Source organism: Oncorhynchus gorbuscha, linkage group LG15, assembly GCF_021184085.1.
Source record: "Oncorhynchus gorbuscha isolate QuinsamMale2020 ecotype Even-year linkage group LG15, OgorEven_v1.0, whole genome shotgun sequence".
Classification (NCBI taxonomy): domain Eukaryota; kingdom Metazoa; phylum Chordata; class Actinopteri; order Salmoniformes; family Salmonidae; genus Oncorhynchus; species Oncorhynchus gorbuscha.
Window position 1 is genome coordinate 32,124,901 of NC_060187.1, and position 23,320 is coordinate 32,148,220.

The 23,320-nt window shown below is 41.1% G+C and overlaps 4 protein-coding genes across 7 annotated transcripts in view; all 4 read left to right on the forward strand.

The window, feature by feature from the left end:
• Nucleotides 1–17: 17 nt before the first annotated feature.
• Nucleotides 18–846, forward strand: LOC123996457 (collagen alpha-1(X) chain-like). Its single transcript, XM_046299827.1, has 5 exons — nucleotides 18–111; nucleotides 226–279; nucleotides 397–504; nucleotides 630–683; nucleotides 769–846. The coding sequence occupies exons 1-5, from the start codon at nucleotides 19–21 to the stop codon at nucleotides 826–828; spliced, it is 369 nt and encodes a 122-aa protein (XP_046155783.1). The 5' UTR covers nucleotide 18; the 3' UTR covers nucleotides 829–846.
• Nucleotides 847–1,158: 312 nt separating this feature from the next.
• Nucleotides 1,159–7,744, forward strand: LOC123996940 (collagen alpha-1(I) chain-like). Its single transcript, XM_046300811.1, has 20 exons — nucleotides 1,159–1,202; nucleotides 1,290–1,397; nucleotides 1,501–1,554; nucleotides 2,194–2,247; nucleotides 2,355–2,408; nucleotides 2,515–2,568; nucleotides 2,674–2,727; nucleotides 2,860–2,913; nucleotides 3,024–3,077; nucleotides 3,192–3,245; nucleotides 3,332–3,385; nucleotides 3,510–3,563; nucleotides 3,678–3,695; nucleotides 3,778–3,840; nucleotides 3,969–4,043; nucleotides 4,790–4,934; nucleotides 5,080–5,186; nucleotides 5,400–5,480; nucleotides 5,567–5,776; nucleotides 6,007–7,744. Exons 1-20 carry the CDS (start codon nucleotides 1,200–1,202, stop codon nucleotides 6,154–6,156), a joined length of 1,500 nt encoding a protein of 499 aa, XP_046156767.1. The 5' UTR covers nucleotides 1,159–1,199; the 3' UTR covers nucleotides 6,157–7,744.
• Nucleotides 7,745–7,842: 98 nt separating this feature from the next.
• Nucleotides 7,843–19,975, forward strand: soat1 (sterol O-acyltransferase 1). 2 transcript variants are annotated; one of them, XM_046300809.1, is made up of 16 exons: nucleotides 9,123–9,280; nucleotides 9,974–10,110; nucleotides 11,000–11,058; nucleotides 11,942–12,090; nucleotides 12,214–12,270; nucleotides 12,416–12,523; nucleotides 12,619–12,901; nucleotides 13,013–13,091; nucleotides 15,980–16,073; nucleotides 16,196–16,241; nucleotides 16,331–16,460; nucleotides 16,640–16,737; nucleotides 16,889–16,987; nucleotides 17,188–17,323; nucleotides 17,436–17,581; nucleotides 17,716–19,975. In XM_046300809.1, the coding sequence occupies exons 1-16, from the start codon at nucleotides 9,219–9,221 to the stop codon at nucleotides 17,788–17,790; spliced, it is 1,758 nt and encodes a 585-aa protein (XP_046156765.1). In that variant the 5' UTR covers nucleotides 9,123–9,218; the 3' UTR covers nucleotides 17,791–19,975. The 2 variants fall into 2 exon arrangements, with proteins under 2 accessions (XP_046156766.1, XP_046156765.1); XM_046300810.1 differs by lacking the exons at nucleotides 9,123–9,280; nucleotides 9,974–10,110 and adding an exon at nucleotides 7,843–7,937.
• A 799-nt stretch (nucleotides 19,976–20,774) lies between these two features.
• LOC123996941 (tyrosine-protein kinase ABL2-like) overlaps nucleotides 20,775–23,320 on the forward strand; it is a 37,799-nt gene continuing 35,253 nt past the window's right edge. Inside the window, exon 1 of one of the 3 annotated variants that reach the window (XM_046300813.1) lies at nucleotides 20,775–21,479. In XM_046300813.1, coding sequence (XP_046156769.1) covers nucleotides 21,269–21,479 — 211 coding nt within the window. In that variant the 5' untranslated portion in view covers nucleotides 20,775–21,268. The remainder of the gene's footprint in view (nucleotides 21,480–23,320) is intronic. The other 2 variants (XM_046300814.1, XM_046300816.1) reach the window with 2 other exon arrangements.

The window sequence follows — 23,320 nt, forward strand, 5'->3', positions numbered from 1 at the left end:
TAGGGTGAAAAGGGGAAGATGGGCGTTCAGGGGGAAAGAGGTGGAAAGGGGATCCAGGGAAACAGAGGCAACCACGGGCAACAAGGACCAAAGGGCCCACTGGGGAAAGAAGTAAGTGTTGTGTTTTTTCAAAAGATTTGATTGTGATGGCTCAGAATCAGTCTTCCTGTGAGTTTACAGTATATCTTTAAAAAGGAGCTAATGCTGGTGTCCTCTGATTCACAGGGATACTTAGGGCCATCAGGGGACAGAGGGAAAGAAGGAGCTTCAGGACTTAAGGTGAGTCACAAACCATCAAACAAGATCATTTTTTTCAACCCCACATAAATCCATAAATTTGATTGAAATTACTGCCTGATTTCTGTGTCTCCTGATGATGTGGATGTGTCTTGACAGGGCCAGCCGGGCATCAGAGGCCCTACAGGTCTCGCTGGGCGTTACGGACCAGGGGGCAACACCGGAAGAGGCCGTGCCAAGGGAGAGAAGGGGCTCCCCGGAACCACAGTAAGTGTTGTTATGGTACCACTATTTGTAAATATACAGTACAGTATGAAGCTGAAATGTTGTTGAGAAAGATGTTCTGGGTTGGGAATGAGTGTCTGACTGGTATGTTCTCTCTAATGTTATAGGGGCCTCCTGGAAGGTTTGGGCCTACAGGCTTAGTTGGACCAAAAGGACCAACAGTAAGGACAGATTTCAAGGCACATTATTTAGAGTTAATTTAACCTGAGAATACATAATAGGTCACTTAATGTCCTGTCATTGCAGGGTTTACCAGGAAAAAGTGGAGTCGATGGAAAAAGTGGACTTGGTGGACTTAAGGTGTAATGCACCATTCAATCTGTTACATTTACATGACCATGTTAGTCATTTAGCATATGCACTTATCCATAAACCTTAAGGATGTTGAGTAATTCATATTGTTTAACCAGTTTATATGGATTTGAGTTACCGTGATGCAATTTTAATACAATTTGTGTTTGATCCCAGGGAGATTATGGGGAGAGGGGAAAGACTGGGGCTGGTGGTATCAAAGGAGACGTGGTATGTATTGCTCTGCAACTTTTAAATAAATAACAATTCAACTTTTTTTCATCATTTTAGCCTCCACATCTACTCTCCTTCTCCTTCCTTTATGTTTTTCTCAGGGATTGCAAGGTCCAAGGGGGAAGAAAGGAGAGTCTGGAACAGGAGGCAAAATGGTGGGATATTTCATTTTGATTTAATACAGAGTTTACTAGCTGTTTTTGATTAAAGTTTTAATATGTTTTGTGGATGTTTGTACACAGGGGACATTGGGAAAGAGGGGGTTCACTGGGTCTCCAGGAGGTAAAGGCAGATCTGGGCCTGTTGGTGCCCCTGGAGAGAAAGGTGGTAAAGGAATAGAAGGGCCAAAGGTGAGAGGTTGTGTCATGCAGTACACAATCCCTCTTGAAATATCACACTCTTCATATGAAGTGGCTTTGTCTGACCTGATTTTCTCATTTATCTTTGATGAAGGGATCGCATGGCAGCCCAGGAAAGAGGGGAGGCAGGGGAGTTAGAGGCAAACCAGTGAGTTTAATCAGTTCTTTCTTTCAATGCTTGCTCTACACTCTACCAAACCCTCTCGCCACAATCAGGGTTGGGTAGGTTACTTTCTCAATGTAATCCATTAAAGTTACTAGCTACCTGTCAAATTGTAATCAGTAATGGAGTTTGGATGACCCAAACTCAGTAATGCACTCTGATTACTTTCAGTTCCTTTTTGGATTACTTTCCCCTTTAAGGAATTAGAAGAAGACAAAAGGGATCCATCAAACGCATTTGGTGTGTCGTCATAGCAGTCTCTGACTTATTTTCAGACTTGCTCAGGTGGAACAAACTTAAACTTGCCTCTTTTTCAGCGCTGAGTTGAATGTCCTTGAGGAAACAGAAAGGTGTCATAATGTATTTTTTTTACAAACATCCTTTGTGAATTTAACATGTAATCCAAGAAGTTCTCGTTTTTTTAAAGTATCTTTAATTTGATTACATTATTTTAGCTGGTAACGTACATGATTACAGCTACAGTTTTTTGTAATCAGATTACATGTAATCTGTTACTCCCCAACCGTGCCCACAATGATTTCCCCCACAATGTATTGAAGCGAAGAGTCAATAGTACAATTTTAACTTTTCTTCTGTGCCACATTTTCCTCCTCTTGCTTATAGGGAGAAGAAGGCCCATTGGGACCAGATGGACCAGTTGGAAGATCTGGAAAGCCAGCAAGTATCCCTATAGGGCATGATCCTATCACAGAAAATACAATATAATGTGTTATGATGATGTTGATCCTATTGAGCTGTTTGTTACATTGTCTTTTCTATCTCAGGGACTTGCTGGTTTGGATGGATTGCTGGGGGTTGAAGGAAATGAAGGAGATAATGTAAGCATTGTCTGGTTCCCAAGCATAATCTTAATGTATATATTTGTCAATCAGTAGCCCCAGGACATTGTCTAATAGATCTTCCTTTGATTCTATTTGTCTCCAGGGTGATATTGGTTACAGAGGAACCCCTGGGAGGCCTGGTCTACCAGGGAAGATGGTGAGTGAAATACAGACTTGACTTAAGCATAGTGTTTTTAAGGCTGTATAAGTACACTGTATGTTGGAACTTGATGCATCCCAACTCTAATGATTAATGTTACAGGGTCAAAGTGGACAACCTGGATTGAGTGGTGGTCACGGAGCACCAGGGTCAAAGGTACGACCTGTGTTTGACTAATTGAGATATCCAACAGTGCATGTACATAGAAATACAACAAGAGCTATTTGGACAAACATCTTTATTTTGCCATGGTTTACATTCAGAACCTTCCACCAATGTTTTGTCAAGGGTAATCTTGGATCAAAAGGAAAACGAGGACCTGCAGGGCCAATGGGGCCAAGGGTAAATACATGTGAAACCTTTATGTTAATGTTTATAAATCCCTATCTATATTCTCAAAATGTTTTCTTATGCTTGATAACTAAGCACTCTGATATTGCTATTTTGCATAGGGTATGCCAGGGTTTGGAGGAGCAAAGGGGAAGTTTGGCCAGCATGGATCAAAGGTGCTGTATATGTCTCAACACTCAATAACACCTACAGTATGTTATAGAGTAAAACAACAGCATTAGTTTTCTATGTGGTCACATCATCGCTCCTTTATATCTGTTATCTCTCAGGGTCAGGCAGGCGGCAGAGGCCTGCAGGGACATATTGGACCACGAGGAATCAAAGTAGGTCATTTGGAATGTATTTGGAAATCAATGAACCACACCTCATATTTAGAGAGCAGATGACTCTTCAGTCTTTTTTCTTTTAGGGGAATCCAGGACTGCCGGGGAATAACGGGCGGCTAGGCCCAAAAGGCATACAGGTTAGCTGGTGGCATCTCTTTTCCATATGAATTGTTTTAAAGGAATTATATCCTGATACATGTTGCACAACAGTATCAGCACAAATGTATTATCAGTTTATGTCAATGTATTGGTAATTTATAGGGAGACATTGGTCCTCGTGGTCCACCTGGGAAAAAGGGCTTCCCTGGTCTACCTGTATGTATTTTGTCCTTATTTCACAAACCTTCTTAGTCCCTTCCAGTATAAGTTTGCTAACATTATGACATTTTGAAGTCTTGTTTGGTAAATTGTGTTTGTTTTATTTTACAGGGTCTCTTTGGAAATAGGGTAAGTAACCATTTCACATTCTAATGTCTATTGTTGGGTATATTTCCATGGTTTCCATCTAAATCCACCATGCTCTTCACAGGGAATGAAGGGGATACAAGGAATGCCTGGAGTTAAGGGACTGAAAGGAGTGCGTGGACAACCAGTACGTAGAATTATATTATTCATTATAGTCTTATGATCCAAATTAGTAACAGTAACTTAATCATCCAGTATGCAGAGTACAGTACATAATGGATCCCATGTAAATGCAAGCCCCCATTTATGTCACAGGGAAAACCAGGTCCTCCTGGTCGTCCAGGAAACAGGCGACCTGGAGCCCTTGGTAAAAGAAGAGGATCCAAAAAAGTTGGTACCCCATTTATTGAAATCTATACCTCTTTATTATACTGTCAAATGGAGGAATCATACGCCATAGTCCACACTAAATGTTTCCTCAAAACAATTGCATAACCTGCACATAACTTGTTCTGGGATTCATCTGATGGCATTGAGTAGTTTATCACATCAGTCACCGACTTCATTAATAAGTGCATCGATGACGTCCTCCCCACAGTGACCGTATGTACATATCCCAACCATGGGATTACGTGCAACATCCGTTCTGAGCAAAAGGCTAGAACTGCCGCTTTCAAGGAGCAGGACACTAATCTGGACGCTTGTAAAAAATCCTGCTACGCCCTCCAACAAAATATCAAACAGACAAAGCGTCAATACAGGACTAACTTTGTTTCATCACATACGCTGCTGCTACTGTTTATTATCTGTCACTTTATTCCTAGTTATATGTACATATCTACCTCAATTACCTCGTACCCCTGCACATCGACTCTGTACTGGTACCCTGTTTATGTAGCCAAGTTATCTTTACTCATTGTGTATTTATTATTAAATAAATTAATATGTATTTTACTTTTCTATTATTTCTCTTTTTTTCTCTACATTGTTGGGAAGGGTCCATAAGTAATAATTCCACTGTTAGTATACACCTGTTGTTTACGAAGCATGTGACAAATAAAATGTGATTTGATGATGTATCAGTCTTTATTTATTAGTTAAACCTATTGTGAGTTGGTTTTTGGATGTTTTCCCAGCAAACACGGGCCATGACCAGGAGAACGCTTACCTCACTGCCTGACCAGAACCCAAGCAGCTCCATCAGCTGGCCTCAAGGCAGCAAAGACAGCCCTGCAACCACCTGCCACGAGCTGGGGCTGATTCGTCCACACCTGCAGGATGGTGAGTAGAGCTCAGCAGGTAGCAGTTAGAACACTGAGCTGATGTAGGTAACATATCTAGTGAAACCCAACCTCCTCCTTTTTACAGCTAGAGTCCTTTGTCCAGTAATATGTTTTGTAAAACTAACAGAGTCTGATCTTTCCAGGATACTTCTACATGGACCCTAACCAGGGCTGCCCATTTGATGCCGTGCAAGTCTTCTGTAACTTCACTGCAGGAGGGATGACCTGTATACCTCCTGTCCAGTCACAGGTAAGTAGCTGGTCCTGGCATCAGTCAGGACACTGGGGAAAGTGGTTGCACAGAATATCCGAGTATGAATGATGTATCTATAACTTTGCCTCTCCCTTGAGCAGAATATTAAGGAAGGCTTTCTAGTGAGCATCAATTATGGGTCACACCATTTCTCACTTACACGTATTGTTTTCATTTTGAAAAGGCATGTTGTGGTTTATCTTTCTATAGATAATAGGAAAATGGGAACCAGAAAAAAACATGTCAAAAAAGTATATCCAGTGGTTTAGCCAGCTTGATGGTGGCTATAAGGTAAGACATACTGCATGTTACATTTAGAATTCATCTATAACTACATTACTGTAACTGATCCAAATCATTTCCCCCTCCTACTGTAGTCGGAGTATGCTGGTCTTGATGTGGTCCAGCTCCGATTTCTACGGTTACACAGCCACTCTGCCTCTCAGCACCTGACCATCGCCTGCCCGTTTAACCACAATAGTAGAGAAATCAGGAAAAATGCAACAAGCAGGGTTCTTCACTTTCTGGGTGACTCTGGTGGGGAGATTGGTTCAAGCTATATGACAGTATCGAAGAATGGTTGTGAAGTAAGACCCAAAGAACAATGTAACCCTTTATACACACCAAGTACATTTGTTGTTTTATGTCAGCTACAGAACAACTCATTCTCCACAACCATTGTAATTCATGGCCTGGCCACTTGATGTCAGTCAAGACCAATACAAAGACGACAGGGCTACTGCAATGTGAGAACAATGTTGTGTACTGTAATGACAGCCAGGTATTTTCAGCTTGTTTTCCCATGTTTGTCACTCAGGTGGAGGTGGAGGTACGAGTGAGGGGAAGCACAGAGATCCACAGAGGGGACATGGAGCTGCTGCCCCTCAGGGATGTCCGTATGGAGGGAAGGGGAGACCACTGGGACACAGACCTCAGAGCTGTCCTGGGACCTTTGTGCTTTTTGTAGCCTCAGCTTATCCATAGAGAAGCAGCACGCTCTGACCAGTGTATGGGTCAAGAACATTTGGGTGCAATTCCTCTTCAGGACAAAAGAAAGAGATATCATCATGTTGTGTGATCGCTGTAGCATTTGTGTAATTGTGATAAAAACTAGTGCTATATAATAAAATGTAGTTTTAGAGTTATTTGTTAATCTTATCATGTGTCTTTTATAAAGAAAAATATAAAGCTGTTGTGTTTATCTCCCGCATTTCTATTTTTTTGAATGATTGATTTTTCTTAGTGATGTACTGTGTATATATATGCTTCAGATTAGATTCATGTGGATGTTGTATTTAATTGTTAAGCTTTTGTAAGTATGTCTTTGCTATTATTTGATGTCTTGTTTTTTATTCCTGTCGACTAATACCTGAAGTCTTGATGAACACCGATATCTGGATGGTCTAAACTTCAAATTGTTATAAATTGAAATGTTACTTCAGTTTACATTACAATAACTTGAGCACACATTTTATGGTTTATACCTCAAATGCAGTAAACAGTAGTACACCCTGTTGTCACAAATGGAATTAACCGAAATATGTGCAATGAATTATATAAATGGTTTTCGTAAGATGATGGAAAACTGTTGTAGTAGGCTGCTGTATTTATTACAGAACATAATTTGCAGGACAATAAACCCATGCTGGGTAAAACTGTTGTTCATACAGACAGTGTGCAGTAGGTTACACATTCATACATTGAGGACTTATGTGTAGGAATGTGTTCTCTCTTGTGGTGTCACTTCCCCATTACTCATCCTCTCCTACCATGCTTTTTGACCAGGGGTACTCAACTTCTATTTGAGAAGGTCCGGTCACACACATCGGTCACACACATTTCCTAGGCTGCAGTTTTTAAACTAATTTCCTGCAATTCTACACATTATGCCTCCTGTGTTCATATGATACCTGAGTGAGTCAACAAAATCAATGTGGTCCCCCTGGGGGTCAAGGACCCCATGGGCACAATCTGGCCATGATAACTACAAGGTTTAAATAGCTGATTAGCCTAATTTACCTAACATGGGCTAGTAGTTGATCAACTGGACATTTCTGACAGGTTATATACTGTAGTTTACAAAGACTGTTGTTTAACATTCTGTTATCAATGTTCTCTCTCACCATTCTCCATGGTCAACATAACTTCGGTGACATTTTGCCTAAAGCTATGGAGGACAGTATCAGTGTGTCTTCTGACTGAGGTTTCTTACATGGACAGCTTGGCACAGAAAATAAAATGTAATTTCCCAAATTGCTCGAAAGCCATGTAGACAGATTTAATTCACCATGCTATAGCACATGTTCACCATTATACCAGCGTGGTCTCATAGATTAAACGTAATATAGTAAACGTAAATCCAGGAAACTGACAACAGTATTATATGTTACATTTGGTATGGTTACATGAGACAGAAGCTTACATAAGGCAAAAATGATAGATACAAAGCAAACGTCTAAATCAAATCAAATGTATTTATATAGCCCTTCGTACATCAGCTGATATCTCAAAGTGTTGTACAGAAACCCAGCCTAAAACCCCAAACAGCAAACAATGCAGGTGTAAAAGCACCCCAAAGGTTGCATGTTCGAATCTCGTCATGGACAAATTTAGCATTTTAGTATGCTGGGGATGAGAGTGCCCTGCGCAGTGCTTTACCTAAAATGCCCACCATTTCAAACCTGGATGGTATGGGTGGAGAGGGCAGCAATGGAGAGAACCCTTGCAATGGAGAGATCCACAGTAATGGTGCGAGAATGGAGCTTGATTAACAGGTGTCAGAGCTAAATGCAACACAGGTGGTTGAACAGTTGGAAAGTGTTTATGCTTATGAGTAAGAATGATCTATGTGGGGTGACATTATCAGGATATAGATGGTGCAATTCTTAGGTCATGGGTTGAGCTCTCAAATGTCATTGTTTTATTGCCACATAGTCCATGGTCAAACCTGTTTAAATTCTGAATGCATTTTTCAATTAATGTATACCTAACTATCAATGGGCATAAAAACAGTGGAAGACAAGCTATTATCTCTTTGCTTACTTGCTTGATTGCTAACTGACCTCATTGGAACTGAAAGACCTGGTCTGTCAAAAAGTTAGTTGAGGGTCAGCAGACGGTTGTGATTTTCTGTGCATGCCTTGCTAGCTGGCAGCAGTCAGAGATTTGTCCAGAGCCAATAATATAATAATGTTTGAACCATCATGGTACAGTCATTCAGTACAGTCATGGGTGTGTTTGAATGGTTGTACAGTGGCACTTGCTTAAACCCCAGCAGGTGTTTCTCACTAGTCATATCTTTATAGTGGTTACATTTGTTTCTCAAGACCAGTCGTCAATGACTCTCAAATGACTAAGCACCTCATGGAACTTCCCTGACCTGTCCTGTTGCCCAGTTCATTACAAAGTTTTTACATTTCTTATAAAATTATTTTTCAACAGCATTCAAAGGTCGGTTGTTATCTGTAGAACTATATCTGGTCTAAAGGCTAAATGGTAGCGTAATGCAAACGTCTAGCATCCCAAATGTTGCATATTCGAATCTCGACATGGAAAACGTTAGCATTTTAGCTAATTAGCAATTACTTAGCATGTTAGCTAACCCTTCCCCTAACCTTAACCTAGCAACCTAGCTAACATTAGCCACAACAAATTGGAATTTTTAACATATACGTTTTTCAAATTCGTAGCATATTGTACTAATTGCAATTCATAACATATCATAAAAATGTGTAATTCATATATCATATGAAATGGATGACGGACATCCACAAATTAATACACACCATACGAAACATAACATATCATACTAAATGGAGTGGCTCGGATTTACTTACAGCATAATGTGAAATGCTCTGAGACTAGGTTGCAACCAGCATACTGGTCTGGGGGGGGAGCTAATAGGCCGAGTGACTATAGATGATTGATTTGGGACCGACCCTCTCGTCATTTAGAGGCGGGGTGGTGGCGTAGAAAAAGAAGAGACATCATCGCATCATGTTTTTTCAACATTGAAGTGGTGAGAATGTGATGAACATTGAAAGTAACAGATTAACACGGGGGTTTCATTTCAAGACACAGCTCAGTGAAGGGTGAGTAGCATCAATATAGCTTGCTAGCCAATTCCTTATCTCCCTAACCAAAAAGAACACCAAACGCCGAACTTGACAGACAAGCTCTGCTATTTAGCTCGCGCTTGACTGGCGTTTTCTCGAGCGATGGAACCACAGAATTTGAACTCTCATAAGAACAAATATTTTTGTGACTTAATTAGCTCGATTGTAGCAAGTTTGTGACGTATGTCCAGGGCACTAGCTACATAGCATAGCATAGCTTGTTGTTGAATACCTGGCACACTGTGATCACTGGCGCAAGCCAGTAATTTATCCATGATGGTTCGAACATTATTCTATTATTGGCTATGTACAAATCTCTGACTGCTGCCAGCTAGCAAGGCATGCTCAGAAAATCACAACCGTCCGCTGACCCTCAACTAACTTTTTGACAGACCAGGTCTTTCAGTTCCAATGAGGTCAGTTAGCAAGCAAGTAAGCAAATAGATCATCGCTTGTCTTCCACTGTTTTTAAGACCATTTATAGTTAGGTATACATTAATTGAAAAATGCATTCAATGGCCACTGATGTTTTCACATTTTGGCGTTATCATGTTTTTTAAGACTAGGAAGTTGAATTGTTTTAACTATTGTGGGGAACTCCATCTAGCTTGTCAGGTGAATATGATTTTGTGTGTGTGTATACATATCCAATATTTTGTTCTCTTACAGGATGGAGAGTGGGGATGACAGTGTCCTGCGTTGCCGCAGCGCTTTACCTAAAATGCCCACCATTTCAAACCTGGATGGTATAGGTGGAGAGGGCAGCAATGGAGAGAACCCTTGCAATGGAGAGATCCACAGCAATGGTGCGAGAATGGAGTTTAATTAACAGGTGTCAGAGCTAAATGCAACACAGGTGGTTGAACAGTTGGAAAGTGTTTATGCTTATGAGTAAGAATGATCTATGTGGGGTGACATTATCAGGATATAGATGGTGCAATTCTTAGGTCATGGGTTGAGCTCTCAAATGTCATTGTTTTATTTCCACATAGTCAATGGTCAGACCTGTTTAAATTCTGAGTGAAGATAACCTGGATTAACCCCAAGTACAGTCATTCAGTCAAGGGAGTGTTTGAATGGTTGTACAGTGGCACTTCCTTAAACCTCAACAGGTGTTTCTCACTAGTCATGTCTTTATAGTGGTTACATTTGTTTCTCAAGACCAGTCTTCAATGACTCTCAAATGACTAAGCGCCTCATGGAACTTCCCTGACCTGTCCTGTTGCCCAGTTCATTAAAGTTTTTACATTTCTTCTAAAATTATTTTTCAACAGCATTCAAAGGTCGGTTGTTATCTGTAGAACTATATCCGGTCTAAAGGCTACATGGTAGCGTACTACTCATTTGATCCTGTTTGAAGACAAAAATGGATTCAACCACACCCCAGCTAGCTCTGTTCCTTGTCCTTAAGGTTCCCTGAGACTGTGCTTATTATTTCCCATGGGGAATAATGACAAATTGTCCACCTGCTATATTGATTTAGGCATTTATGTAAATATTTAACATGGTATTGTTTACTCATAGTAGGCCTACATTAATCTTCCTCTTGGGTAACCTGGCAACTGTATTGGTCCTGAAGACATTTACGATTCATATTCTTCACTGACACTGCTAGACTTTGGAACTGAATGAATACGAAAGCCTGATCCACGCTTTATTGCTTTGCGTAAATGACATTTTCTCCATCTATTTCAGGAAAAATGGAAGTGGAGCGACTCATCAGCAAGAAACTACAACTGAAGAGGAAAGCAGAGGTGAGACTTAAAACAGAATGTGTTGTCAGCAGGTCAAATTTGTTCTGAGCCTGTGATTTAGATTCTGAGTTCTGATGTCAAATCCTCCAAACAATGTTGTCTGTTCTCACAAGTCACCTGTCCATTGTTTGAGTCCCAATGATTCAACAAACTCCTCTTAGTTCTGTCACTGTTTGTGGATGTGCCTAATCCTATATATTTTTTAAAGTGTTTTGTGCCTTGGAAAGATACAGCAAGATTCAGTTCTGCTTTTATGACGTCCAAACCCTTGTCTGATTTGAGTCCATGGGTATTGCATACCAGTGAGGAAATTACTGAAATGCATTGTAGGGGTCAACCTCGGTGACTGAGTGTCCAAACGAAAGTTTCACAATTAATTGGGAAGTGCAAACTGAAGAGGGCCACTTGAAACATGTATTGATGTATGGTGTAATTGGCTGAACTATGAAGTATTATTCACATCTTATCTCATTATAATAGATGGGTGAAATTAACACGTCCTGTCTTTACTGTACAGGACACCCAAACCCAGAGAGCGCCCTTATTTTCACACAATGTAAGAGGAAGAGGATTGTTTTCTTAAAGCGATCTTTTAAGGGCAGTTTGTTTAGTATAAAGGTCAACTAACCTCTACTGTGCAAACAGATCAAATAGACAGAACAGTCACCAGTCTTTCTGGACATGAGGTCATCATTAAAATGCATATATTTTTAAAGGGTCATCAGTATCTCCAGCAAAAAATGGTTACTTTCTGTTCTGACATAATGTTTGTCAATTTAATATTTGTCTTTATGATATGGATTTAAATCAAAATTCACAAGCATCCTTTTCATTTAACTGAACCCTATGACTTGCTGATTGTGGATGTGTATCTGGTTTACAGCACTTGAAGTTTGACCTGATGAGGCAGTTTGACTCCCAGGTGTTGGAGTTCATGGACAGTCTGATAGAGGAATCGGCCAGCCTGGAGCCTGCTCCTGTCCCTGCTGTCTTCTCCCCTCCTCTGTCCGATAAAGAGAGGAGTAAGCTCAGGTATTGAGCCCCTCACTGCTCCCTTTTGCCTTCCACCCTTCTCCTTTCTGACCTACTCTCTTACTATGTCAGAGGTCAACATCTATTGAACTAATATTTTGTCAATGATTTTTATTCTATTAGGCATCTCCAAGGGTCATCCCAAGGCAAACAGTTTGTGTTCCGGAGGTCCTTGTTAGAGTAAGTGACGAGTTAATAATAGACTGTATGACTGCTTTTGACAAAAAGCTCCCTCATCGAACGCTATATACATTGTGCTTCAACTGAAATGTTGCTGGTTCCGTATTGTTTATGTTTATCATGGTCTATGTCTCTTGTTTCACAGTGAGCTGTTTGAAGTGAACCACATCCGGACCATCTACCACATGTTCATTGCCCTGCTGATCCTCTTCATCCTCAGCACCCTGGTGGTTGACTTCATCGATGAAGGCAGGTGAGGTGTAACACTAACTCTTTACTGATCTCTCTCTCTCTTTAAATATAAACTACCACTTGTGTATTGACTCTTCATTCCCCCCTCTTCCCCAGATTGGTGCTGGACTTTGACCTGCTGGTCTATGTATTTGGACAGTTCCCCCTGGTGGTGATTACCTGGATCTGCATGTTCCTTTCAGTGCTGGTGGTGCCCTACAGCCTGTTCCACACCTGGGCCTCTCACTACCATGAGTCCCACCATGGGACCCTGTGGTCTCTTCTACTGGGTGCTCTCTTCCTGCTCTACCAGGGCCTGGGCCTAGGCTTCCTGCCTACCTTTGTGGTGGTGAAGAACAGCTTTCCCCCTGCTTCCTGCTTCATCATCATCCTGGAACAGGTACTCCAAATGCAGGCCCGCCCGGGGCATGACATGTTCTTTGTTTTATTGATGTTCAGTCTACTGATGGACATGCTTTGTGTTTGATTGACATGTGCTGTCTCCCTGCAGGTGCGCTTGATGATGAAGGCACACTCTTATATCAGGGAGAATGTCCCCAAAGTTCTGGCTTTGGAAAAAGACAAATCCAGTAAGCAACTTTTTTTATGAATCATTTACAGTGCCTTACAAAAGTATTCGGCCCCCTTGAACTTTGCGACCTTTTGCCACATTTCAGGCTTCAAACAAACTGTATTTTCTTGTGAAGAATCAACAACAAGTGGGACACAATCATGAAGTGGAACGACATTTATTGGATATTTCAAACTTTTTTAACAAATCAAAAACTGAAAAATTGGGCGTGCAAAATTATTCAGCCCCCTTAAGTTAATACTTTGTAGCGCCACCTTTTGCTGCGATTACAGCTGTAAGTCGCTTGGGGTATGTCTCTATCAATTTTGCACATCGAGAGACTGACATTTTTTCCCATTCCTCCTTGCAAAACAGCTCCAGCTCAGTGAGGTTGGATGGAGAGCATTTGTGAACAGCAGTTTTCAGTTTTTTCCACAGATTCTCGATTGGATTCATTTACATTACATTTACATTTAAGTCATTTAGCAGACGCTCTTATCCAGAGCGACTTACAAATTGGTGCATTCACCTTATGACATCCAGTGGAACAACCACTTTACAATAGTGCATCTAAATATTTTAAGGGGGAGGGGGGTGAGAAGGATTACTTTATCCTATCCTAGGTATTCCTTAAAGAGGTGGGGTTTCAGGTGTCTCCGGAAGGTGGTGATTGACTAAGCTGTCCTGGCGTCGTGAGGGAGTTTGTTCCACCATTGGGGAGCCAGAGCAGCGAACAGTTTTGACTGAGCTGAGCGGGAACTGTACTTCCTCAGTGGTAGGGAGGCGAGCAGGCCAGAGGTGGATGAAAGTGCCCTTATTTGGGTGTAGGGCCTGATCAGAGCCTGGAATGAGGTGCCGTTCCCCTCACAGCTCCGTAGGCAAGCACCATGGTCTTTAGCGGATGCGAGCTTCAACTGGAAGCCAGTGGAGAGAGCGGAGGAGCGGGGTGACGTGAGAGAATTTGGGAAGGTTGAACACTAAACGGGCTGCGGCGTTCTGGATGAGTTGTAGGGGTTTAATGGCACAGGCAGGGAGCCCAGCCAACAGCGAGTTGCAGTAATCCAGACGGGAGATGACAAGTGCCTGGATTAGGACAGCTTCCTGTGTGAGGCAGGGTCGTACTCTGCGGATGTTGTAGAGCATCTTGATGTTAGTTGAGAACGACAGTTTGTTGTCCAGGATCACGCCAAGGTTCTTAGCGCTCTGGGAGGAGGACACAATGGAGTTGTCAACCGTGATGGCGAGATCATGGAACGGGCAGTCCTTCCCCGGGAGGAAGAGCAGCTCCGTCTTTCGAAGTTCAGCTTGAGGTGGTGATCCGTCATCCACACTGATATGTCTGCCAGACATGCAGAGATGCGATTCGCCACCTGGTCATCAGAAGGGGGAAAGGAGAAGATTAATTGTGTGTCGTCTGCATAGCAATGATAGGAGAGACCATGTGAGGTTATGACAGAGCCAAGTGACTTGGTGTATAGTGAGAATAGGAAGGGCCAGAACAGAGCCCTGGGGGACACCAGTGGTGAGAGCGCGTGGTGAGGAGACAGATTCTCGCCACGCCACCTTTTAGGACGCAATCCAGCGTGGGCCGCAGATTCGGAGAGGGTGGAGAGGAGAATCTGATGGTTCACAGGATTCAGGTCTGGACTTTGACTTGGCCATTCTAACACCTGGATATGTTTATTTTTGAACCATTCCATTGTAGATTTTGCTTTATGTTTTGGATCATTGTCTTGTTGGAAGACAAATCTCCGTCCCAGTCTCAGGTCTTTTGCAGACTCCATCAGGTTTTCTTCCAGAATGGTCCTGTATTTGGCTCCATCCATCTTCCCATCAATTTTAACCATCTTCCCTGTCCCTGCTGAAGAAAAGCAGGCCCAAACCATGATGCTGCCACCACCATGTTTGACAGTGGGGATGGTGTGTTCAGGGTGATGCTTTTACGCCAAACATAACGTTTTGCATTGTTGCCAAAAAGTTCAATTTTGGTTTCATCTGACCAGAGCACCTTCTTCCACATGTTTGTGTCTCCCAGGTGGCTTGTGGCAAACTTTAAACACTTTTTATGGATATCTTTAAGAAATGGCTTTCTTGCCACTCTTCCATAAAGGCCAGATTTGTGCAATATACAACTGATTGTTGTCCTATGGACAGAGTGTCCCACCTCAGCTGTAGATCTCTGCAGTTCATCCAGAGTGATCATGGGCCTCTTGGCTGCATCTCTGATCAGTCTTCTCCTTGTATGAGCTGAAAGTTTAGAGGGATGGCCAGGTCTTGGTAGATTTGCAGTGGCCGGATACTCCTTCCATTTCAATATTATCGCTTGCACAGTACTCCTTGAGATGTTTAAAGCTTGGGAAATATTTTTGTATCCAAATCCAGCTTTAAACTTCTTCACAACAGTATCTCGGCCCTGCCTGGTGTGTTCCTTGTTCTTCATGATGCTCTCTGCGCTTTTAACAGACCTATGGGGCTATCACAGTGCAGGTGCATTTATACGGAGACTTGATTACACACAGATGGATTGTATTTATCATCATTAGTCATTTAGGTCAACAATGGATCATTCTGAGATCCTCACTGAACTTCTGGAGAGAGTTTGCTGCACTGAAAGTAAAAGGGGCTGAATCATTTTGCACGCCCAATTTTTCAGTTTTTGATTTGTTAAAAAAGTTTGAAATATCCAATAAATGCCGTTCCACTTCATGATTGTGTCCCACTTGTTGTTGATTCTTCACAAAAAAATACAGTTTTACATCTTTGTTTGAAGCCTGAAATGTGGCAAAAGGTTGCAAAGTTCAAGGGGGCCGAATACTTTCGCAAGGCACTGTATATACACTAGCTTACATTCTGTTTTTGTCTGTAGATGTATTCAGTTCCCTTTTTTATTTATTTTTTATTCTCCAGGCTCCTCCCCAGTCTCTCCACTCATCCCACAGCTGAGCCACTATATCTACTTCCTCTTTGCTCCCACCCTTATTTACAGAGATAAATATCCCAGGTAAGCAGAGTGGAATGACCTAAGACCTAGTTTAAATTAACATACCTCTTGCATGTTATACTCAGCTGCAAGAGTGCTATTTGCCTTTCTGTAAACATTCAAACTCTTGTTTCCCTCTGCAGGAATCCCATCATCAGGTGGAGTTATGTGGCCTCTAAGTTATTACAGGTATGATTTGAGAATCTAAATGAATACCTGTTCAAGACCTTGTCCAGGAGATCAGTTAATTTATGTAGTTTCTCTCTCTCATCTTTCAGGTTCTAGGATGTCTCTTCTATGCCTACTATGTGTTTGTGCGCCTTTGCATCCCACAGTTCCGCAGCATCAGCCAGCAACTGTTTGACCTGCGGGCCATGGTCCTGTGTGTGTTCAACTCTATCCTGCCAGGTAACTCCAGTCAACACATCCTCACTTGCAGCTTGTGTCATCGGCACCACAGTATTCCTCCTGCACATTCACTATATTGTCTTCTGGATCACTCTTGTGTAGAAGATTCTGTTAACTAACTACAAAAATATTTGAATGAATGGAGGGAAATCACATGTCATCTGTGTGTCTCTCTCTAGGAGTTCTGGTTCTTTTCTTGGCCTTTTTTGCCTTCCTGCACTGCTGGCTCAATGCCTTTGCTGAGATGCTGCGGTTTGCTGACAGGATGTTTTACAAGGTACACAGGCAGATGCCTTTCCTCGGCCATATTACTCATTTAGTCAATTGACTAGATCTACAGCGCAGTAGTGCCACAGTGTTAACTACACTGCCTCAATCAGCTCTTTGCTGTGTTCTTTAAAAAAATTATATATTGATTTGCTTCACAGGATTGGTGGAACTCCACATCCTTTGCCAATTACTACCGCACCTGGAATGTGGTGGTACACGACTGGCTGTATTACTATGTGTATTGTGACTTCCTATGGGTGAGTGTTTATTGTTGCACTTGGCATTAATGTTAATCTCTGTTTTTACAATACTTATGAAGTATCCCTCCCATTGCTGTGTAACTCTAATCTTAAACAAGCAAGCCAGTTGAGCAGCTTTGATTTAATTTAGTCTATGCCCGTCTTAACCCTCTGGTCTGTTGTCTGTTTTTTTTTTCCCCTACTCCACTGCCTGACAGATGTCGAAGAAGAGATTTCGGGCGGCAGGCATGTTATTGGTCTTCACTATGTCTGCAGTAGTGCATGAGTACATCTTGGCGATCTGCTTCGGCTTCTTCTACCCAGTCCTCTTCTGCCTCTTCATGTGTTTCGGAAGTATGACCTTACCTTCATTACAATACAACAGACACAATATAAAAACAGAAGGTTTTTTTCTGACTCCCAATCCTAACTGCTCATCTTATTTACTGTGCTGTTCATCTGACAGTGATGTTTAACTTCATTCTTCATGACCGGAGAAAAGGCCCAATTTGGAACGTGATCATGTGGACTGCTCTGTTCCTCGGTCAGGGGGTCATCATCTGCCTCTACTCCCAGGAGTGGTATGCACAGCGCTACTGCCCCCTTCAGGAGGTATACACCACTGCATATCTAGGAAAAACATTAATGTTCGGATCATGGAGAGTAAATATTTTAAACAATTGAGATGCAACCTTAGATTCAACCAAGTCTTTACATGCCATGTTTTTTTGTTGTCTTGTTTTTAGCCCTCTTTCCTAGAGCTGCTGAAGCCGCGTTCCTGGAGCTGTCACCTCCAGACCAACCCAGCAGTTGACTCTTGAGGGGCTGTAACTGACATCACTTTGAACTACTGAACCGACAACACTCACCAATCTATTGAATGTGTTTAGGAAGAGCACAACCTCCTGTTTCTTTCCAGCCTTTTTACTTCATTTATTTTGTGTTACACTGTCATTCTGACTGATATTGAGAGACTGCGTTATTCATTTGAAAGGGCATGGAGTGAGTGAGACATATATAATGGACTCTGTTATTCACAAAGATGCCTTATTTATCCTTTTAGTTTCATGACAAACCCATTGGAAATCAGGGTAACAGAGCACAGAAATGTGAACCGAATAAATATATATATAATATTATTTTTTATTTATAATTTTATTTCCAGCCTGGATACAATTTACTTTCATTTGAAATGCACTTTCAATGCCAATATGGTAAATTGTAAAATTGCTGCTTTTCCCAAAAGTTAACCTCTTAGCAAACATGCAGTTATATATTTGGCAAATAATTTACTTAACATTTTTATTTTTTTTTTTATGAAACCAGATATTTCAAATGTTCAGCCACTGTATTTTGTGTCGTCTATTCTCCAAGGTGTTGTAAGTCATGTTGATGGAGATCAGCGTTGGGCTCATTTCAGAAGTTTGAAATTAACTCCCATTCAACTCATGAGTTGAAATTAGAGTTGAATTTGCTGCACTCCACGGGATGTAGAGTTTTTGTGACAAAGTAACTCAAGAAAATGTCACACGTCATACAACATGAGTTTAATGGAATCTCACAGTTCCAGACACCAAATAATAACTTTTCTCTGGAAATAATGCTTATAACTTTGGTGCTTAGAATCGCCAATTATATTTCTGCCAACCCTTTAATTTGTTTGGCTTCTTTTTGAAGTCCTCAGGGTCAACTGCAGGGTTACACTAATGCATTCTGGGAAATGTATTTTCCTCATTGAACAAAATGTTACCAATTTAATGAAATACAATAACTTTGAATATTCACATGCAGATTTTGTTTCCCTTGATCATTCAGTTTGTCCTGAAAATCAATTGTTTTAACAATTCTATATGCGTATATATAATGACATGTTTCATGTCCAATATGTATATTTGTATAGACCACCTAATATAGAATAGAGGCATTTGAATTTCTCTGAACTCAATTACATTTCCTTTCAGTCAAGTTTGAATTGCAATTGTGTTTGCTGTTTACTATTTAAATTCAACATTTAAATTGGAATTTGAGGCATTCTCCATTTCAATTCTGAAGTGAGCCTGACCTTTATGGAGATGTTAGCTTATTAAACAAAATGGAGATAAGTTTGCTCTGTGTTTACTGCTATGAATGTTTTGTCAGATGTGAAGCCTTACACAAAGATTAATGTTAATTGAGAATATGTATTTATTCAAAAGCAATATTGAAAGTGTTCCTCTACCAATCAGAAATTCCACACCTGACCTTGAGTTGGTGGAAACTGCACTGCTGTTGCAGCTGGCTGCTCCGATGTTGCCATTATCAGTATGACTGATGCATGTATTGTTTATTTACTTGATTAGTGCCAATGCCTAAATATACACACGTGCATTATTTGCTTTTGGCAGAAATAACATCATTACACTAACTGTTGCCATTAATGCTGTAAATTAGGGATTCAATTTCAGCTTCCATCCATGAGTCTGACTTGTCATTTTGTGATTGTCTCTCTATGGAACAGTTTTTGTTTTTGACTCAAACCATGTATGGTGATAATTTAAACCACCAGATGGCGGTGTAATGTAACATTTTTGAATTCCCACTTGTTTCTCATGACAATCTATTTTACTCATAAGTAATTATTTAAGAACGGCGGTTAACAAAACATTGTTATATAGAGAAACGTGTGTGTGTTTATATATATCCTATCGAGATTGTGTTGCCAGACTACTTCAGCCTGTATTGTAATTGGGAGAATGTTTACTATTTGTGGTCGTATTTCAGTGGTTATTTCGAGCCCACTTTTGAGATTATTATGATGCTCTTTTGATCATTTAGAAAATGAGTGATACTTTTGTTCAGATATTTCTATTTTTGAACAGAGATTGACATTCCTCTATTTTCCTTGATACATTTATGGAGTTCTAGTGTTTGAAACATTTATTTGGTATTATACGAGATATGTTGTATACTATCTACCATTACAGTGCATTATGTATATGTCAGATTGAAAATAAAGCTATAAATCTATATTTTTGGTCTTTAAACCAAACCCTGGGTTAGAATCGAGACTGCAGCATTTTTTTACTTTAAAAAGAACAGTTCGGGTTTTTGATGTACTTTCCATATAGAATATTATACATTTCACAATGTCAATACAAATTTGAATGGATTTTGCAAAAATGTTTTTTTTGTCAAAGTTTATTGTTCATATTTATTAATCAAATGGCCACCCTTTTGTTTTAACACTGCTGCTACTCGCTGTTAATTATCTATGCATAGTCACTTTACCCCTACCTACACATACAAATGACATCAACCAACCTGTACCGGTACCCCCTGTATATAGCCTCGTTATTGTTATTTTATTGTGTTACTTTTATTTTTAAAATTGTATTTAGTCAATATTTTAAAAAATGTATATATATACCAGTTGTATTCGGCGCATGTGACAAATACCATTTGATTTTATTTAATATAAAATGTAGTCAGTTCAAATCACAGATGTGGGATCCTATCCATGAAATCACACCAGTGTGTATGTACACTAGGAATAGGAGGACATACAGAGGCATGAAACATAAGCTGTCAGGTCATTGGTATGGAGCCGAACTGTCACTGCCAAAAGAAAACAGCCATAGGTTGTCTTTTTTTAAGTGTTCTTTGGTAGAAATGGCTTTCACACAAATAACATTTGGTCAATGTTATGGCAGTATTTCAAGAGTGGATATTCTAACGTTGAACATTTCGTTTTTCCAGAGGTCTTACTTCATACATAAAAGTTGTGAACAATGCAATCATGATAGTAGTTGGTCTAGCGAATCTCGACAGGGGGTCTATGGTTGGTCCTCGAGCTGTCCGCCTAGTGGCTCGGAGGTCCTAGTAATATTGGGGACAGGGATGGGAATGGAGTTTGGTGAAGGGTGAACCCCCCCTTCTTTGCGAAATAGCAAGCTCTATTCTGCGGTAAAGATGGCGGCGGCAGAGGGGGCGCGCAGTGGCCGGAGCACGGCGAAACGACCCTGAAAGGCTCCATATTTCATAGAAACTCGGACGTGGGGGACCGAATATTACTGTCTCGAGATCCCACGGGCCGTTGGCAGAGAGTTGTTTTCAGTGATTTATCAGACTTTTGCTTTATTGTTTGAGGCAAGGTGGGTGGGTTTCACAACGATATAGCTAACAGCTAACGTCAAGCTAGCTAGCTAGGAGACGGGTTGAGGAAGACTTCTGAACAGGCCGCTCCATAATTGGGGGATGTGAACTGGGAGTGTGCAGGGTTGGATAGCTTCGTCCCGAACATCTTTACACTGAACTGCGGGGATGGGACAACAGGTAGGCCGCGTTGGTGAGGGGACTTCGACAGGGCTGCCACCGCCACAACAACAGCAGCAACACCCGGGGAAGGGGAACAGGGGAAATGCCGGGAGGAGACCCCGGGAAGTCAGTAACGTTAGCACTGGAACACCGCCAGGCAGGGTTGCTGCCGTTAACTTGCCGGACCCAGCAATTAATATATTCACCCAGCATTCAGGTAGGAATAGCCACATGGTATTATACCAATAGTTTATTTAATCGATTGGTTTGTGCAATAGTAGTCAAACTGTGATTTTTAATTGGCTAGATAACCAGCCAATTTACTTCTACTAATCAACACTGTGCTCGTCAACGACGCGTTAGCGGAAATACAACCAATTGCCACCAGTGCCAGCTCTAGTTGTACGGTTAGCCAGCATATGTTTGCTAGTTTTCTTGGTTTCTAATGTGTTCTCGTACATTATCAGACAATGAAGTTGAAGAGCACAAGCGTGAAGTGACAATGACAGCTTGACATGTCCCACAAGTAGCCTAATGGTTGTGTGTTTTTTTCTTCATGCAGCTGTCTGGCATGGGCAGGTAACAGTGCAGTCAGTGCTACTAACGAGGATTGGGGTTGTTATTCTGATCCCAAACAGAGTGATGAAGAAAGAGCCGTTTCAGGACAACACAGCTGCAAGCAGCAAAGGGACTGTTCACTTCTCCTGCCACTGAGAGATTCTTGTTAAACAATGATCTCTGCCACAAGGGGATGCAGTGGCAATTCCACTCCATTAACTCACTATGGCAGCCACAACAGTCCCACATTTCAGCCTGAAGAGGTTTACACATGCTCGGTTACAACATACTCAGCAGACAATTGCAGCTCAAAGTAATTTTTTGAATTATGTTTGTGTAACTGACTGTAATCCAACATATTCTTTGAGGATACTCTCATTTTCATAGACATTGTAAGGTACTGAAAGACTCACTGTGGTCAAATGACCTAGTGCCCCAGTGACACACTCAGTGGTCTCTGAGGGTCAAACTGGATAGATGCACTCTCATTGTGCTGCTGTCTAGGCCTGTTATGTGTCATTGGCACTCACGATTTGGTCAAAGAAGGCAATCATTAAGGATCTCCCTGCAGGGAAACCATTATTGCATTTGGTCAGCTCTGAGCTAGAATGAATTGCTGTTGTGTATGTATGCTATTAGGTTCTGTATGACCATTAGGGAAGTGTTATGTTGAGGGGGGTGTTATTATTCTTTGCATGACAAAGCTATAATATCCATCCATGATTGTAAAACTATCCAGTCTACTGCTTCCATTGAGCTTCTGCTTGCCTAAGGGAAGGTCAGTCAAAGTCTCGTATGAAATCAGATGTGATGTCCAATAGTTGTTTTTTCAGAGCTCTGCACTGTGGCAAAGAGATACCTGTCACATCTCCACAATTAAACTCTTCAGCTGGAAACGCAAACCTGAAAAGTGCACACTATCTATTTTTTTAAATGTCAAGTGTCCTTTTTAAGCTGGATGCATAGCCAAGTTTTTGGAAGGCTGTTAACCTTGTAAACCTTCCATTATATTTTGAAGTATGAAAGCATTTGTTTGTGCAACTCTCCTTGACCTAGCAGAATCAATTCTAATGTTAGTCTAGGCTATATGATGCAGTTATTACCTGGCAGTGCCACTGTTCGGTAATATCAATGTGTTGTGAAGTCATTGGACCATGTGAGTAAATTAGCAGTGTGTCAACGTCGAACATGGTTTTGTCTGTTCATAGAATTTGAGCCCTGCAAATCTGGCTGAGTTATGTGACCACACACCAAGGCTGCTTTAACAAAGTTATTTTTGCAACAAAGCACATTTCCTCCTTTCTTTGCTGAGCAAGATGATTTGAAATCCTTCCTCCAATTTGCCATTTGTGATTGCCACTGTTGAATAGTTTATCTTTTGTGTGGTTTGTCAATGGTGAAAGGCCTAGGTGTACAGTGCAGTTTTTACCAAATGAAAATGCAATGACTTCGTAATCATGTTTTGATACTGTGGCTATTTTAGATGTATGTCTCAGTCTG

Coding starts and splice junctions, on each gene's coding strand:
- LOC123996940 (XM_046300811.1), top strand. Junction 1,398..1,500: donor AAGGAATAGAAGGGCCAAAG/GTGAGAGGTTGT, acceptor TCTTTGATGAAG/GGATCGCATGGCAGCCCAGG. Junction 2,248..2,354: donor TTGGAAGATCTGGAAAGCCA/GCAAGTATCCCT, acceptor TTTCTATCTCAG/GGACTTGCTGGTTTGGATGG.
- LOC123996457 (XM_046299827.1), top strand. CDS start 19: ATGGGCGTTCAGGGGGAAAGAGGTGGAAAGGGGATCCAGGGAAACAGA. Junction 280..396: donor AAGGAGCTTCAGGACTTAAG/GTGAGTCACAAA, acceptor GTGTCTTGACAG/GGCCAGCCGGGCATCAGAGG. Junction 684..768: donor TTGGACCAAAAGGACCAACA/GTAAGGACAGAT, acceptor CTGTCATTGCAG/GGTTTACCAGGAAAAAGTGG.
- soat1 (XM_046300809.1), top strand. CDS start 9,219: ATGAACATTGAAAGTAACAGATTAACACGGGGGTTTCATTTCAAGACA. Junction 11,059..11,941: donor AACTGAAGAGGAAAGCAGAG/GTGAGACTTAAA, acceptor TCTGGTTTACAG/CACTTGAAGTTTGACCTGAT. Junction 17,324..17,435: donor CCTCTTCATGTGTTTCGGAA/GTATGACCTTAC, acceptor TTCATCTGACAG/TGATGTTTAACTTCATTCTT.